Here is a 17,187-nt window from a genome sequence, read left to right as displayed (position 1 = left end):
TCACAGTCAGAAGCCAACAGCTTCAAACGGAGTGTTGCCTTTCAGCGCAGTGGCTAATATCAGCCCGCTAAAGCTATTCACTCCCCTACTGAGACAAAGAGGACATAGACAATTGATAAAGATAGATTTTTTGTCTCTTTGACTGAGACAAAGATAGATTCATGTGTATAATTATCAATTAATTGTTTCATTTGGTTCTTTAGCTAAATTCATTTACAACTACCGCTGCTAGATTTAATCGTTCACTTCTTCTTAAAGGGATGGTTCACCCAAAAAAGAAAATTCTGTTGTTATTTACTAACCCACACATCATTCCAAACCCCAAGACTTTCTTTCTTCTGTGGAACACAATAGGATGTGCTCATACGATAGCTTTACATAAAGAATAACGCAAATGTATAATTTAATGCATTTTAATGAAAATCTTCCTTTCTGCCACACAGTGTTGTTATTTTAACTAAAACTATATATAAAAAAAAAAAAATCTTTGTTGGTAATTAAAACAAAACTGAAATAAAATAAAATAAAATACAAATATTAACTGAAAAATTGTAACTTAAATTTAAAAAAACAACAACTAATAAAAATAACAAAAAGAAATGTACAAACTAAAATAAAAAAGAAATAGACCAACAATTATTTCAAAATATTATTTAATACTATAATAGTATACAACAAAAAATAACTGCCACTGCAGCTTGCAAATCTCATTTGCATCCTTAAACTACGGCAGAAGGTACTAAATAAACACATGGGGCCCTATTTTAACGATCTGAAACGCAAGTGTCAAGCACAAAACGCAAGTAACTTTGTGGGCGGGTCTTGGGCGCTGTTGCTATTATACCGGTGGGATAAATGACTCTTGCACCCGGCGCAAATCTAAAATGGGTTGGTCTGAAGTAGCTTCATTATTCCATATAGGTGTGGTTTGGGCGTAACGTGAAATAAACCAATCAGAGCGACATCTCACATTCCCTTTAAGAGCAGACGCGCTTTTTCCATGGCGGATTGACTTTGGTTAAACAGGCGTATGATAATTTGGGTAAATGTGTAAGCTAGATGTATGCTTTTATAATACAGTAAATTGTCTATCTATCTATCTATCTATCTATCTATCTATCTATCTATCTATCTATCTATCTATCTATCTATCTATCTATCTATCTATCTATCTATCTATCTATCTATCTATCTATCTATCTATCTATCTATCTATCTATCTATCTATCTATCTATCTATCTATCTATCGTAATAATGTATGATTTGCAAAAATGAAAACTGCTGCTTCTGTGTAGATGAGAGAATCAAAGTGCGCGTTGTGCAAACGCTAGATTGATTATGGCCAAGCATGCACCCTTAAAATAGCATATGAATAACATGCGCAACGCGCCACTGACTTTAAACTATTTTTTCCTGGTTAGTGGCGCAATTGTTTTCTAAACCTGCAAAATAGCATGAAGGAACGTTTGCGCCGGAACACGCCTCCTCTTTGCGCTGAACCGCCCCCTGGAGTGCAAGTGTATTTCCTAACTTTCCGACGTGCATCTGTGGAGGGAAAAGTCCGCTTTGCGCGGGTGAAAAATAGGAATGATACATGCGTCGGGGTACAAAGTCAATTGCGCTGGGTGCAAGATAGGGCCCTTAGACTTCACTTTATTCTTCATACACAGCTATCCTGTGGGTTCAGTCATTTGGAATATAGTGCACAACTCATATGGACTACTATAATGGCACATTCATTTTGCCAATTTGTAATTTTTAGAGTTTAACAGCCCCAGTTCTGATTCACTTTCAATGTATTAAAAAGAGCTGCATTAACATTCCACCTAATATCTGTTATTGTGCTCCATGTGAGAAATAAGACGCAGGTTTGGAACAAAACGAAATGACAAGAATAACATAATTTTTTTTTTTTCACTATCACTTTTAAAGGTTCCTCTGATATTTTAGACAACATCAAGCCATGACATGAGACTAACAAAGCCCATGTGACAGATCTCATCTCCTAAAGCATAACCTATTAATCTACACGAGGTTGAAAATGAGAGGCAAACATTGACTTGCTGCTCTACCTATCCGGCTGCTCAAACACTAATGACAGCTTAATAAGTCTAGTAGGATTTGCCGTCATCATTCACACTCTCCAATTCAGCCAATTACAAGTGGACCAGCCTTAATCATTCAGGCCTGAGAAATCGATTAACTGTTTGCGACGTCCAGTCCAGGGAGGCCTCTGGTATCTACAGGAATCCTAGGTCAATATTTCACACTGATTCACCACCAAGCCTAAAGCAACAGTCGGTCATTACACAAGACATTGAGTACAACACACACGACCAGCAAATGCCCTTGTTTACCAAGAGCGGTCTAGGTGGTCACAACACAAGGATGCTCTCAGGGGGTAAAGGTTCTATTAAAACCTTAAAGGGTAAAATTCATACACTTGTGCCATTATATTCCACAGTACTATTTACACACCTAAAGATCATCAATATCGGCTAACAATAGCCACATTCTCAGTGACAGCTAAAGACTATTCATTTTATCTAGTGTTTGACTGCTTTTTGTGTTTGTTCTAGGCCTCCAGATAGTCAATATGCATTCAAAACACCATCAGATCAGCAATCAGCCCTGTAACACATTCAACACATTCAACACAGAGAGAGAGAGAGAGAGAGAGAGAGAGAGAGAGAGAGAGAGAGAGAGAGAGAGAGAGAGAGAGAGAGAGAGAGAGAGAGAGAGAGAAACACTCATTTGCACCTCTGACTTACATATTAAATAGTGTGGAAGGAATGTGAAAATACAATGACTATAAATAGATCTCATAGGTACACACATTGAATGTATGCTATAAGCAACTCACGGCTGTACTAAATATTATGCACACCCTGCTGGGTGGATCATAGGCCTAATTTCAACGAGGAATAATGAACTTCGCTATGGAAATTTCAGTAATGAGTTCTAACATAACAGACACACAGTATGTCAGGACATGACTATGGTGAGATGAATGACAATTTAGACAATTTGCAGATACAAAACACTGTTTGTAACGACCCCAATTACATCTGCAGTGGCCTAAAAAAGTATTTGGACACTTAATGTCTGCATGTTGTTCGGTTTATATCAAACAAAGTTGCATCTGCACCAACTGCAATGCTACCACTAAAACGGAAACTATTAAAAACAGTTTCCATTACATGAAATAGAGCAATAATTTAAATAATTTAAGTACTAAAAACACAACTTTTTTCCTTAAATGTGCATAACCAATTTCTGAAAAACAAACCCAAACAAACACACCCCTCCCTTCATTGCTCCGCCCCCAAAATGCACAAACACGCAATGCAAGAGTTGATGTCTCTTTATCATAGCCGAAGTGAAACGAAGCAAAATAATGCTTCGCGAAAAACAAAGCAAAGATGGCGAATGAACGACAAGGAACATGCATTACATAATAGCAAGAGTCGCCAGCAGCACACCAGATAATGACACTCAAAAACTGTCCTGTTACTAAAACTAACATTAAAACAATAGCATATCTTGGTTCTGTGAAACATAGCAAAAATAATGTTACTCGCATATGGAGCAAAAACAATGAAACCACAGCGTCCGTTTTCAGGCCTTCTCACTTAGGTCTGGAAAGCTTCTCTAATATTAATGCAGGTTCTAAAACTCTTGCCTGATCATAACCCTTGTTTTTCACTCGCTCTCCTCCCCCATCATGATTGTATACGCCCCCTACTGCTGATTGGCTATAAGTGTGTTGTGGTGTTCGGTCCGATCCAGTTTCAATAAGGTTTCTCAGAAATCACTTAAAGGGATAGTTCACCCAAAAATTCTATCATCATCTACTCACCTGTATAAATATCTTTGTCCTGCTGAACACAAAGGAAGATATTTTGAAAAAAGTTTGTAGCCAGGCCGCTTTGGGGCACCATTGACTTCCATAGTAGGAAAAAAATACTATGGAAGTCAATGGTGCCCCAGAACTGTTCAGTTTCCCACATTCTTCAAAATATCTTCCTTTGTGTTCAGCAGAAAAAATACATTTATACAGGTTTGGAACGACATGAGGGTGAGTAATGATGACAGAATTTTCATTTTTGGGTGAACTATCCCTTTAATGCAGGGGTCACCAAACTAAGGCCCGCGGGCCGACTCAGGCCCGCCACCCCCCTTTGACTGGCCCCCCAGCCCCTCTGCCCCCACTACTTGAACCGGCCCTATGAGGCAATCCCCAAAAGTCGTCATGGACGGTACGTCATGGTACGGGCGTCACAGTTTGGTCCATATATTTACACGGAGAATACACGGTATAAAAATAAATAAAACTTGCGTGCAATTTAATTAATGTAATGTGGAACTACTGTTAGATACGCGGATTCTTAGGGACACCTAATCTGTAGCTCCGCCTTAGTTCTGAAGCTCTGAAGCAGGCTGCGATGTAAAGATTGCAATGCTGGAATATGTTGAGAGAGAGGTGTGGCCGCGATCGAAAAGTCGTAAAGTGTTTACTTATATTTGTGTGTGTGTGTGTGTGTGTGTGGCGCGGCCGTGATCGAACAGTGGAAAAATAAAAACATACTCCGTCATTTAGTTTATGCAGGACATCATTCAAACTGCAAAGTGTTTAAGATACTGTTAATTACATTTTTAAGGAAAACAAATATATTAATCTGAAATGTAGCAGATTAATTTTCAATTAATTCAGGTACAATTACCAAACATATCAAGGTATTTTTATTAATTGAATTAATGAACTAATTATATAAAACTATTGTCAGTGCACTACAAATAAACTGGTTCTATGCCTTTACTTTATTAATAAAACTTATTTAAAAAAAATACAAGGCTTAAGACATTTATTTTTCTTTTGGTGGTCCAGCCTGAGACATGCACAAGCCTTCTGCATTTTTGTTTTGCTTTTCCCTTCATTGTACCCAACCGTGATGTCTGAACCGAGGTATGAACCGAACCGTGACTTCTGTGTACCGTTCCACCCCTAAAAGAGAGTGCAGAGTTTTCAAAGAACAGTGGACCAACGATTATTTGTGAAGAATAACTTTAAATAAAACAAAGTGTGAAGACTCGATTACAACTTTTGCAAACCACTAGTAAAGATAAACAAATATGTGCCAGGAATCAAGTGTTGATATAGTAGTGTGGATATAGTAGTGTGGATGGCTGTGCCAGGCTAGTAATCTCTACTACACAATGAGGCCTGCTGGTGGTCATTTTAGTCTGGGTCATACAATTCTATGTTATATAGCTGACCCGGCCCCGGCCCCCCATCACAGTCAGGAACGATAATGTGGCCCCCAGAGAAAAAAGTTTGGTGACCCCTGCTTTAATGCATCTTTAACTGGCCTTTATTTCATTTTACATGAATATATGAAGACATCCTTTTTGTTAATTCTTTTAATACAGGGTACCCCCAGGATCCTCCAACTTAAATTCAAGGCTTTTTAAGACCTTTTTAATACCATTTCAAATGAAATTCAATGCCAACTTCGTACCAATTCCGACAGAAGTATGAGGGGAAAATGTCAAATCTGTATACATTTTAAACCCTAAAAAATAATTATTTACAAGTAGACTACTTGAATTAAATAGTACATTTTATGTAAATTATCAGTCATATAAAATATATACGCAGCAGCGTTGTAGCGTGCACGTGTGTAGGCCAATGTTAATTTTGGCAGCCATTTTTGATTTAGTCTTACTCTTTATCTTCAGACGAAAATGCTTATTGGTCTTAGTCACATTTGAGTCATTCTGCCTTTCATAGTGTTAGTTGACGAAATGTGTTTGCATTTTTTGTCAACTTTTAGTCATTACTTTTAGTCAAACTCCAGTTACTTTAATTTTGGTAGCTATTTTATATGTAGTCTTTAGACAGAAAATGTCATAATTATTCTCTCTAGGCCAATTTGATTAAGCTTATGAGAAATTAAAATTAAGCTAACAGGCTGTATTGACACTGCACTCTTTAGCAGTAGCACTTGTGCAATTCTACATATCCCTTTTCCTTAGTTCTGCAAATTTTTAGAGTGCCGTACCCCCTCTCTTCCACTTAGACTGCAGTCACATCTTTCCATTAAGGGACAATATTTGCCCCATTTAATCGATTTTTCCATTTCATTTTTCACCTTTATACCTTTAAAAAATAAATAATGCTTTAAATAAAACAATGTTCAATAAGTATTCAATGTTAAAAAACGTTTAATATTAATAAAAATATGATATTAAAATCGCCAGTAGGTGGCGGTAACTCATTGTCTTTGTCAAAGCCACAGATTTTGTTGCAAAATAGAGCAATAAGCCTGACAATACTGTTTAAAATGTAGTACATCACTTAATGTTTCCCTTTTTTTTTTCTTTTTTTTCTTTTTTACTGTTGTATAAAATCAATGTCACATTTGAAATCGTGTGGATAGTCGGGAAACATTGCATTCTTGGTCGCATAATGATCAACATTAAAAACACTGCTGTATATCAGCCTGCATTTTGATCGCAGATTTAGTCGCACAAACAGCGCAAGCGGCTGGTGACAGAACACAAGCGGCGCGTGACAGATCTTCTCAAATGAAGATCGCTGAACTCCAGCTTGTCTGTGTTTTCAGATCATCCGCGCTGCTTCAACAACGTAGAGAGAGCGCGCGTGGATGGCTGTGGCCAGATACTACTGAAAAGACGGGGTAGAAAACATGTTCTTTTAACAGAAAAGCTCTGATTAGTAACCATAGTAACGGGTGCGCACGCTTTCGCGCGTTCTTCTATGACGTGAAGCGCGAGGTGCACTCAATGTTACGCGACAAATTTTTAATTAGTCTACAACAGTTAATCTTGTTACGGTATGAATTTAATCATAGAAAATGCAAAAAAATAAATAAGACATTTGTAACAAAATCCAAGACTTTGTATACCAAATTCAAGGCTTTTAAGGCCTTAATTTGAGATTATCAAATTTAAGACTTTTTCAATGCTTTTAAGACCCCGCGGGTACCCTGTAATAAAACATTTGATCTGTTTTATAATTTGAAACAAACTTCAAAGGTGTGCTGTCTGTCTTTAAAATTAATGTTTTTCAGGGCTCCTGTTTACAAAATAGTGTTTGGGGCCACTGTAACACACCTTCCCACTTTCATTTTCTCAGTATGTCTCTAGTGCATCTGTTTGCTCCATACAAACAGGACTGTGAACGCGGAGGGATTCCTCTTCCCAAGTGATTCCAGGATAAAAAGACCTGATGACATAACTCATCCAGTGACGCATGTAACTCCAGATGCCTGAATCTGCAGCTACGTCAACTGTTACCAGGAGAAGCCCGGCCAATATCACTTATGTAGGTCGCATTAAAAACACATGCGGCGCCGCATACAGATGCCAATTTTCAAAGACGGCCCCCTTTAAAAGCAGACTGGAATCTACTTCAGCAGGCTCTGATCATACCGTGGATCTTTCATGTTGACTCACGGAGCTAGTTATGAAAGAAGCCCACTCGGATCAAACACAAAGTTTCTTCTGTGACCTAAAACAAAGGCCAACTAAAGAAAAATCTGATTTTGTAAAACAAATACTCAACTTTTTTTGTGTTTTTTGGTCTGCTACGCTTAATATCCCACGATTCCATGTTAGAGCACACAGTTATGAGCAGAATATGTTAATGAAAGGGGATATGCACACTGCTTGTAGGCAGAGTTAATAAAATGATGCAAATTGCATTATAATTAACTCTAAAAAGTGGAGCATTATGCTTTTATGTAAACTGTACCTCAGGGATCTCACATAACAATGCACTCAGCTACAAGTACTTTAGATGGCATCTTAAATTGTAGTGTGTACAGGTGTTTAGTGGGGTCTAAAAGTCTGAGACCTCAATTGAAAATGCTTCTGTTTAGATGATTTTAATCATTTTTTAGTGCAACAATTTGAGTGAAACATTAACGTGAATTTCGTAATGCCTTCTGCTTAAAAGACAACTGACCTTTTGTACAAAGGTTTTCACATGGTAAGTGTCAAAAAATTTCATACACTACCGTTCAAATGTTTGGTGTCCGCAAGATTTTATTTTTGAAAGAAACTAATACTTTTATTCAGCAGCAAGGATGCATTAAATCGATCAAAAGTCACTGTAAAACATTCAAAATGCTACAAACGATTTTTATTTAGAATAAATGCTGTTTGTTTAGCACCAAATCAGCATATTAGAATGATTTCTGAAGAATCATGTGACACTGAAGACTGGAGTAATAGAAAACAGTAATTTTTAATCGTAATATTTCACAATACTACTACTGTATTTTTGCAGCCTCTGTGTGCTTTTTTCAAAAACATTAACACATATTTTTAATGTGGTTTCAGATTTTCAGGCCCCACTGTACAAATCTACATTTATATATCTGAACGCATAGAGTTTGTGTTTCAGTAACTCACGGTAGGCGGGTCGGCAGGGGTCACTCCGTGTGCTGTCGGTCGAGTGGTTACTGGACACGGAGGAGACGCTGGAGCTTCGAACAAACCCAAAGGCAGCCAGACGAGCCGGTGGGATGCGCGAGTATCCAGGAGGACGGAGGCCAGTCTGAGCTGGCTTCGGCAAGAAGGATTTAGCAGCTAACCCAGTCGCCACCGTCTTTCTCTGATCTGAGGGTGAATAAGACTATGATTAGTACTCAAATTCACTGAAAAAGAAGGTTCTAGGAAATAAAAACCACCACATACTGCTTTTTTCAGTCCATGGAGGTCAACTATGCACAACATATTCTTGTTATAATGTTGTGACAAAATGAGGCATAGAAATGTTTTCTGTTGGTAGGCTACATGATCGTCGCAACTGAGAAACAGGCGCAGGAAAAGAAATTCAGAAAACACAAGAAAAAAAGAAAGTGAGTGTCCTAAAATGAACTATTTCTAGGCAGACTGGTCTTAAAGATACTCACAGTAGAATAGAGAGAGAGACTGTGGTGTTTTACAGCCTCTCTCTGATGAGAGGTAAAAATTGCTTTAAACAACTCCTGAAAGAATCATAAAGAGGTTGGAGGCTGTCTGCCTCCTCTGCCCACAGCATGACTGACCATTCATCAACATATATATCACTGTAATATTCACATGGAGAAGAGCGATGAGTCTCATTTCTCATCCACGGAGGGAGTCTGATTTAATATAAAATGTTTGCCAAAACATAATCTTAGATGTTTCATAAAGCCCCTATATGAGCTCAAAAAGCTTTAATATAAATGATTAAGAATTTCATTAATCTATTAATTATATGCAATAAAAGTGTGTGGATGGTTTCTGGATGTACTTGCAATTGTGTGGTTCTGATTGGGCAGCGTCTGGTTCTTAACAGGAGTTTGCAGGTCTCCAGCAGAAGCCCTTTCTTTTTTAATTAGTCTAGGAGGCCAGTTGTTAAAGAGGCCATTGATTCCTCTAAAAGCAGTTGTGCACAAATTATTGTGATATCAGTGCTTAATAATGGCCTCAATTGAATAGAGTAGTGGGTTTTCTTTACCCTATGTGCTTATTTTTACACCAGTAAAGATGATAAAATCTGTTTACATGTAATTAATAAGGATCATTATCCCCCCATTAGCTCTCAGCTCTTTGCACTGTAGATCTTCATATCAGATACCTCTTACTGCTGGCACAATGGGAACTGTCCTGCTGTCAAATAAAAAAAATATGATTTTAGGAAGCACAGGAAGAAGAGGGAAGCCGCACAAAAATATGCACATGCAAAGAGCTACTGCGGGGTGAATTTAGGGACCCACTTCCAGGCTTGCTTTGAACTGGCAGTCTCCTCCCACCTGAGGTCATAATTTGGGGCAGGTGGAGAGAATGATCCCCTCCTGCTCTTGGAGATAAAGCACCTCGAGTTCCCTGTTCCCAAGACGCTGTGATTGGAGCAAACCGTGGCGCATACTAAATGACAATCTACCGTTTCTCATTATGTCTGTCGCATTCTCAGACATTTATTAGACTGCAGTGTCAGCAGTATGCTTCAAAGACGCAATCTTCACAAATGAAAACACACACATACACACTCAAGCAAATGCACACAACAAAGCACCCTCTCATCCATTCATCTCTAATCAAAGTTTCCCTGGCTCAATCGCTTCCCCCAGCGCCCCCTCCCACCCCAACCCCGGGCCATCAAGGTCTTTAATGAAATTGCAGGCAGCTTCTGCTTCAAGTGAGGGTTGTGGTCATTAAAGATAAATGTGTTCCTGTTCTCTCTCTCTGTGATTTTTTTTCCCCATCAATCTTCTTTATTCCTTCCTATACCTACTTCTCAATATTTGCGGATTGCCCAGATCATTAGTCATCCATCATAGCTTTGATTTAGCATTTTCAATGTTTATTTCTTTTTTTTTCATACAAAGAAAGTGAATGGTGACCACAGCTGTTCCCATTCATTTTTACTGTATGGAAAAGAGAAGCTTGGAATTTCTGCCAACGAGAAATTGTTGGGTGAACTGCCCCTTTAACGCCACAGTAGAGTCATTTTCTAAAAGCGTTACGAATAAATAAAAAGGAAAAGGAATGTGTGTGTGTAAATTTATAATTATGGATTGAAGCTCAAGAACTCATTGATTTCTTACTGAGTGTTAAAATGCATGAATATATTACTAGAGCTCTTTTAACAAGCCATCATTGGTTCAGTGATAAACACTTAACTGTATTAATGAAGAATGAAATGCTGCTAAACTGTATGTTGTCACGGGGTAACCAAGGAAGACGAAGTGGATCACGAATAACAACAAGGTTTATTTAAATAACAAGTGAGACAGCGTGTAAACGTAAACATGAACAATACCGGACAAACACTGAGTGAACAGGAAGAACTTATACACAATGGTGATAAATAAACACACCTCTAAGCCACTGCAATCTAAGGACGTAACAAAACCCAATAAGCAATCAGAGATTCTTTGCAATGGTACATCAGTGCATTAGACAATTTCCAAGAAGATTTTAATCAAAGACCGATTTTTGTCGACCGAGCCTAGTGACCAGAATCAATTGTTTTCATTGTTTGAGAGTGTGAAAAATTATGTGCCATGAGATGATCTATAACTCCAGTGGGAAATAACTACCAACTTCAGAGCAAGCAATTTTGAAAGTCATACCAGAAGAGTGTAATACAAACTGTTAGATAGTAGTTTCTCTATAATAATAATAATATTAATAATAATAATAATAATAATTAAAGCTGCAAGCAGCATTTATCGGGGTTCAAGTGTTTAAGGCTTTTAAGCACACATGCGTAAAATATATATTAAGTTTTATTTAGCAAACATGTAAACACTTAGAAAACTTAGGAAACAAAAAGTAATTTATAAAAGATAATATAAGAGATTCAGTCAATAATCATTTTGTACAGACGTAAATAATGTAAGTTGGAAATATACATTGAAAAATTAAACAAATGTGGAAAAAAATGTAGAGTACATGTGTATACACTAATATCTCTTACCGTTCACAAGTTATAGCCGTTTTAGTAAAAGTGGCCCCGGTCACATCAAACATTTTGGTTCTCTTTAGTGACCGTGAATTGAAATTTCAAAATGTTTTGATGATTATTGATAGTCGCTCTGCAGAGAATATGTCTGCAGTGGTTTGGTTCCGATCAGGTCAAAAACCTAGGAGTAGTTCGCAAAAGTAGGTTTTTCAAAAAACCTCAATTTACTCGAAAATGGTGCCAGAAGGTCGAGCAAATCCAAGGCATGCATTTTGCTAGCCAAGTACTAGCCAAGGATTCCAACGATATAAGACACATGAGCCTAAGCCTAACGGTTTAGGAGTTATGAGCAATTTTGTACTTTTGACCGCTGTAGCGCTCTCATCAGGCCGATTGGGGCGGGCCTTGGTGACGCTGTAGGCGGTGTGAGTACTACCAGCCCTTAAAGTTTCAAGTCTCTACGACTTACGGTTCGGTCTGCCTGATCAGTTTTAGATGGAGAATGCTGCATCTAAAATGCTGCATAATTGAAGAATGCTGCATAATTGAAAATTAACAATAACAATAGTGTTTCAGCACTACGTGCTTGAACCCCTAATAATAATAATCTCTCTTTAGGAGAACCTTTCTCTTGAAATCTTTTATACCATTTCAGGGGTCAAACTATCAGAGTAAAACTCTGTACCACAAGCCTGTGTCTTTATCTACTTTACTGTAGCATCCTTATTCCATAAAAATCATATAATGTTTCAAATACATTTATAAATTGTGACCAGACGTAGTTACAAATATTGGCATGACTTAATTTGTTTATTGCTTTGCACTTCAAAGCATCACAAACAGGGCCAAGCAGCAAGAAATCAGCATCCGCATTAATGGAGACTGTCATGGGTTTGCTGTGAGATAACGGTGTGCAGATAGACAGATGCCCTCTAGAAAAGAACACGTAGGATGATGGCAGTGCTGGTAGTGGTTTAAAGATGAAATAATTCATATCTTCACCTTGGCAGGCAAAGTTGTCGGAAATGAAGTGTGCTTTAGAAACGGTAAGGAACTTTTAAGCTCAGACAGAACTCCCTCAAGATGAATGTGAATTTTATTTATATTTAACTGAATGCCAGGAGGTAAAGTGTATTTTACACTGACAAGAGGCTGGGATGAGTTTATCTGTAACAATTACAAATGCATAGCTGACAGGGATGAGAAGACTTATGGTGTTATCTTTAGGGCTGACTTCTAATAGTCGAGGATTCGACGATTCGATTCGGAGAGGTCTGATTCGACTATGAACCTCATAGTCGAATACATGGGCATCAGTTTGGTTTGAAATGTGCTGGGGACAGAGACGCATTCGCATTTTCAGAAGGGCTGGGTACCATTTTTATTTTATTTTTTCAGGTCATGTTTTGAAAGACGATGTCCTGTAGCTTACTAATGTAAATAAATAAAAATGTATTCAAAAATCTGCTTCACATTTTCAGCAGGGCTGCGGAGCGGCTGTGAGTTGACTCCACACGGTTCTCATGTGCGTTAAAAAGCTTTACGTGGTTTAATGTACCTAAACAATGATTACCAAATTCCCCTCTCATGTTGCTCCACATAACCACTTAAAATGATAAAAAAAAATCGAACCCAGAGTCCAATTATTATGGACGTTATCTGATATTAAGCGTTTCTGCTTCACCTTTTCAGCAGGGCAGCGGAGCGGCTGTGAGTTGACTCCACACGGTTCTCATGTGCGTTAAAAAGCTGACTCCACACGGTTCTCATGTGCGTTAAAAAGCTTTACGTTGTTTAATGTACCTAAACAACGATTACCAAATTTCCCTCTCATATTGCTCCTCATAACCACTGAAAATGGTCAAAAAATCGAACCCAGAGTCCAATTATTATGGACGTTATCTGATATTAAGCGTTTCTGCTTCACATTTTCAGCAGGGCAGCGGAGCGGCTGTGAGTTGACTCCACGCGGTTCTCATGGGCGTGAAAAAGCTTTACGTGGTTTAATGTACCTAAACAACCATCACCAAATTTCTCTCTCATATTGCTCCTCATGTTTATGAAATGTTATGATATATGTGTGATATATATGTGTTTTTTAGCTCTTTTGTTTGAAATGGAAAAAATCTAGCTGCTATCTAAAAAAAAAAAAAAGAAAAAAAAAAAAAAGGTTCGACTATCAGTCGACTACGGCAAAATCTAACGAATCAGATTCGACTATGAAAATCCTTAGTTGAAACCAGCCCTAGTTATCTTCCTTCTTTCTATTTAAATCTATTCATCTCAAAATACTCCAGAGTCACTTCCACCCTTAGGATGAAGCCTTGGTGTTTCTATCTGTCAAAAAACGTTTCTATGACAACTTTGGCATGGGTTTCTACTGAACTTACACCAGTGTGGCATGTAAAGCATTCAATTTTACTACTACAAATCTGTGTAAATTGTATAAAAGCCAAGTCTTTTGACTCATTTGCCTTGCAAAGTAAACCATTGTCATCGTCCTACCTTGTGGTTCCTGAGGGATTTGAGTGGTCGGGTTTACTGCCTGCATTGGTTGACTGAAGGTCAATGGTGACTTTGGGAGACCTGTTTGGACCATCCTGTTCTTCGCAGCTGCAGAGGGAGTCCTGTTTACAGCACCAACGCCAAGCTGGGGTCTTAGGCCCCGTGGTGGACGAAAAAGACTCCCTGTATCCTGTGCTCCCATAGGGGGTCCGGAAGGATCCTCGGCTCCAGATACAGGAGATCCAAGGGTGACTGGAGACCTGCCCACCTAAACAAAAAAAATTACATTACCACACGTTGCAGCTGCAGTCAATAAACTCTTCCAGTAGTACATAAAAACTATTTAGTTAAAGAACAGCATATTGTTAAATGTCTAGTGTATTCCTTACAGCTGCAGATAGAGGCTTGTTAAGAGAACCATAGAAGCTGTCCGCTCTGCCTGCCATTTTTTGGGGCATGGTGTTGCTGGGTGGCTTAATCCCAGACACCATGAGTCCAGGAGAGAAGAACCGAACCTTCTGCATCTCTTGTCGATACTTATCGTAGAGTAAATTTGAGGCACTCAGCACAGCGGCTTCCTCTTGTTCTCCTACCGCTGGTTTGGCCTGTGTGCTGCTGTACGTTGAGAGTCGCGTAGGTAAGGATGATACCTCGTAAGTTCCCTCAAGAGACTGTGGTTTCACCTGCGGGGTCTTTCGAATGTATGTGATGATTTTGGGTCGGACACTTTTCGGTTTTGGCAGGCACTTGCTTGGAGGTGAGGTCTCCATTGAAGCCTCTATTGTTGGAGGAGGTTTATGGATGCTTGTGTTGATATTTGTTTTGACTGGGGCTCTTAAGCCTGAGCTGTACCCAGCATAACCCAACTGAGGAGCTCGAGAAGGTAAAGTCTTGATGGGTGAGGATGGAAGCTGTCTTTGAGGAGACCTTGTGGTTTTGGGGGATGGAGGTGTCGAAGGTCTAGTGGGACTGCTGTAGGTCCGCCGACTGAAGTGAGTCTTCCTTTCTAGGCTGGAGGGACTTGCAGCACGATCTGCTGAGCTCTGCCTCTTCAAGTGTTGGGACTCTCGGGTGAAAGTCTGGTTTGGAAGCATTTCTGTACTTGTGTTCTTACTGCAGACTTCTGTAGTCGGCAGCACTTGTTGATGGCTCTGATCTGTCTCTGAGGAGTGGGATTGTTGCTGGTCTGCCTGGGTGTCTAAGCTGGGATATCCTGAGGTTATACGTTTTTCAGTAGAAAGAGGGCGGACTAGCTGCCTACAAGAAGGTAGCACCCTCACCATACCTTTCGGCACCTCGGTTGACATCCTTTTCCTGCCATTCTGCTCTGCTTCCATTGGGAATTTTTGCACTTTTACTGCTCCATTTGAAGGATACACTCCACTTTGAGTGATCAGCTTACTTCGGTCATATTGTGATTCCTGAGGCAGTGTAGTAGAGTTATGGTTTTGGTCCAAATCCCTGGGAAGCTCCCTGTTTGTCTCTGAGTGGATGTAGGATGGTTGCTGGTTCCTGCCTATGCCTGAGGTAGACTTGATGGACTGGGAAGAGAGAGGCTGTGTGCGGCCTGCACTGTCCAGGGCACTGGCTAAACTTCCACTGAGACTGGTCACTGCAGAAAGAGAAGATGCAAAAACGTTGCTTTCAGAACCACTTCGTGCTTCTCTCAGGGTCCTGTTTACCCCAGAGCGAGAGCTAGAGGTCCTGAGGTCAAGGGGCTGTGAGTTCTCATTTGCATCTCCATCCACACTGTGGTTTTCATTGTGGTCTTTCCAAGGGGATCCAACAGTAGCGCTGACAGATGTGGATGTCAATGTCCTGCCACAGAGGTTCTTTGCTCTCTTTCTACTTCTCACACTCGACATGTCTATCCCTTCTTCTTCCACAATAAATGTTTCTAACTCTTGACACTCAAGCAGTTCAAATTCTTCCAGCTCAGGGTCTTCACTCTGAGCATGTGTTCCCCAGATAATGATCCTCTCCTGGGCTTCAGAGTGTGATACAAGAGGGGGTAGTGGGCTGCCATGCTCTCTGTTATTTGAATGATTTTTCTCTTTGGTGATTTGATTGGCATTGGCGTCTTCCACAGTTTCTAGCAAAGGATGCTCGTCGTCATTCTGTATTTCTCCTTGTTGGTTGTCTTCACCGGCTTGTATATTTTCTTGCACATTCATGTTGTATCAGTCTGAGCTTCTCTCTCAAAAGCTCCACGGTAATCCTGGATCCATCAAAGGTCTTGTTCCCTCACTTGCAGTCACTTGTGAAGACCTTGTCCTTCAAATTTTGTAGTTTGGATGGGGTGCAGGATCACAACATCATCTCACATTCTTTCCATTTCTAGTCCAAGATACCAACAAAGGACAGAGCTGTATTTGTTTGCTTCTCAACAGGGCAATGCACTTGATGAAATCATATCAGCTTTCAGGACCTTGAAATGCCTTGTTCATTCATCTGGTGCCAAACCTGCACAGAAGATAAGACATAAATTATTATGTAAACAGTGCAGAGAGTGCATCAGGACAAACCATTCTAAATGTTGTTCTGTTACAACATTTGCTAGATTTGCATTTATTTAGATTTAAATATTTAGGGTTTAAATTCTTTAAATTTAAAGACTATTTTTTGGTTAGTTTTACTGATACTCAAATCTAAAGCAACACTTCATTCTTATTTTATTAAAGGTTAGTTTTCCTGATTACCAATTCTAAAGCGAAAATCATTCTTATTTTATTGAAGGAAAGAACGGCTGTGAATATAATGAATATAATGAACAATGAATATAAAACAGCATAAGGGCACCCACCACTTCTGTAAACATAGTAAAGTAAAAAGGTGTGCATTTACACCTTTTATCCATTAAGCAATGAATTAAATGTACAGTATTTGACTCAACCGTGAAAAATAAAACTAGCTACTGTAGCTAGCTATTTTAATGTTTCCTACACCTAATTTGTTTCTCTTTTAAGAACCACAAATTGATAAGCAACTGTAATGAATAGAAAGTCTATTGACACCAAGCAGTAAATGTTTGGCTCACTCCTTTAATGGCAGATGGCAGTACCTCCTTTTCTCTAGTAATTACTTTTTTTTTAAATCTCTACTGCAGAGAATTATGTATGCCCAAATCAGGCAGACAATTTGGAATAAATTAAGACATATACAAATGGGAAAAAAGATGAGCTGTTGGCATCTTACTGTACAAGTTTGCCTAACAAAA

The 17,187-nt window shown here is 39.0% G+C and overlaps 1 protein-coding gene across 1 annotated transcript in view; it reads right to left on the bottom strand.

The window, feature by feature from the left end:
• Positions 1-16,144, bottom strand: part of mtus2a (microtubule associated tumor suppressor candidate 2a) — a gene marked incomplete at both ends in the record, with an annotated part of 39,856 nt that extends 23,712 nt beyond the window's left edge. Inside the window, 3 exons of the mRNA XM_081353602.1 lie at positions 8,441-8,647; positions 13,971-14,238; positions 14,360-16,144. Coding sequence (XP_081209728.1) covers positions 8,441-8,647; positions 13,971-14,238; positions 14,360-16,144 — 2,260 coding nt within the window. The remainder of the gene's footprint in view (positions 1-8,440; positions 8,648-13,970; positions 14,239-14,359) is intronic.
• Between the last annotated feature and the right edge of the window lie 1,043 nt (positions 16,145-17,187).

The sequence above is a fragment of the Scardinius erythrophthalmus genome, assembly GCF_964197995.2.
Source record: "Scardinius erythrophthalmus genome assembly, chromosome: 23".
Classification (NCBI taxonomy): Eukaryota; Metazoa; Chordata; class Actinopteri; order Cypriniformes; family Leuciscidae; genus Scardinius; species Scardinius erythrophthalmus.
The sequence above is the reverse complement of the archived record's forward strand: the minus strand, read 5'-3'. Positions and strand labels throughout refer to the sequence as shown.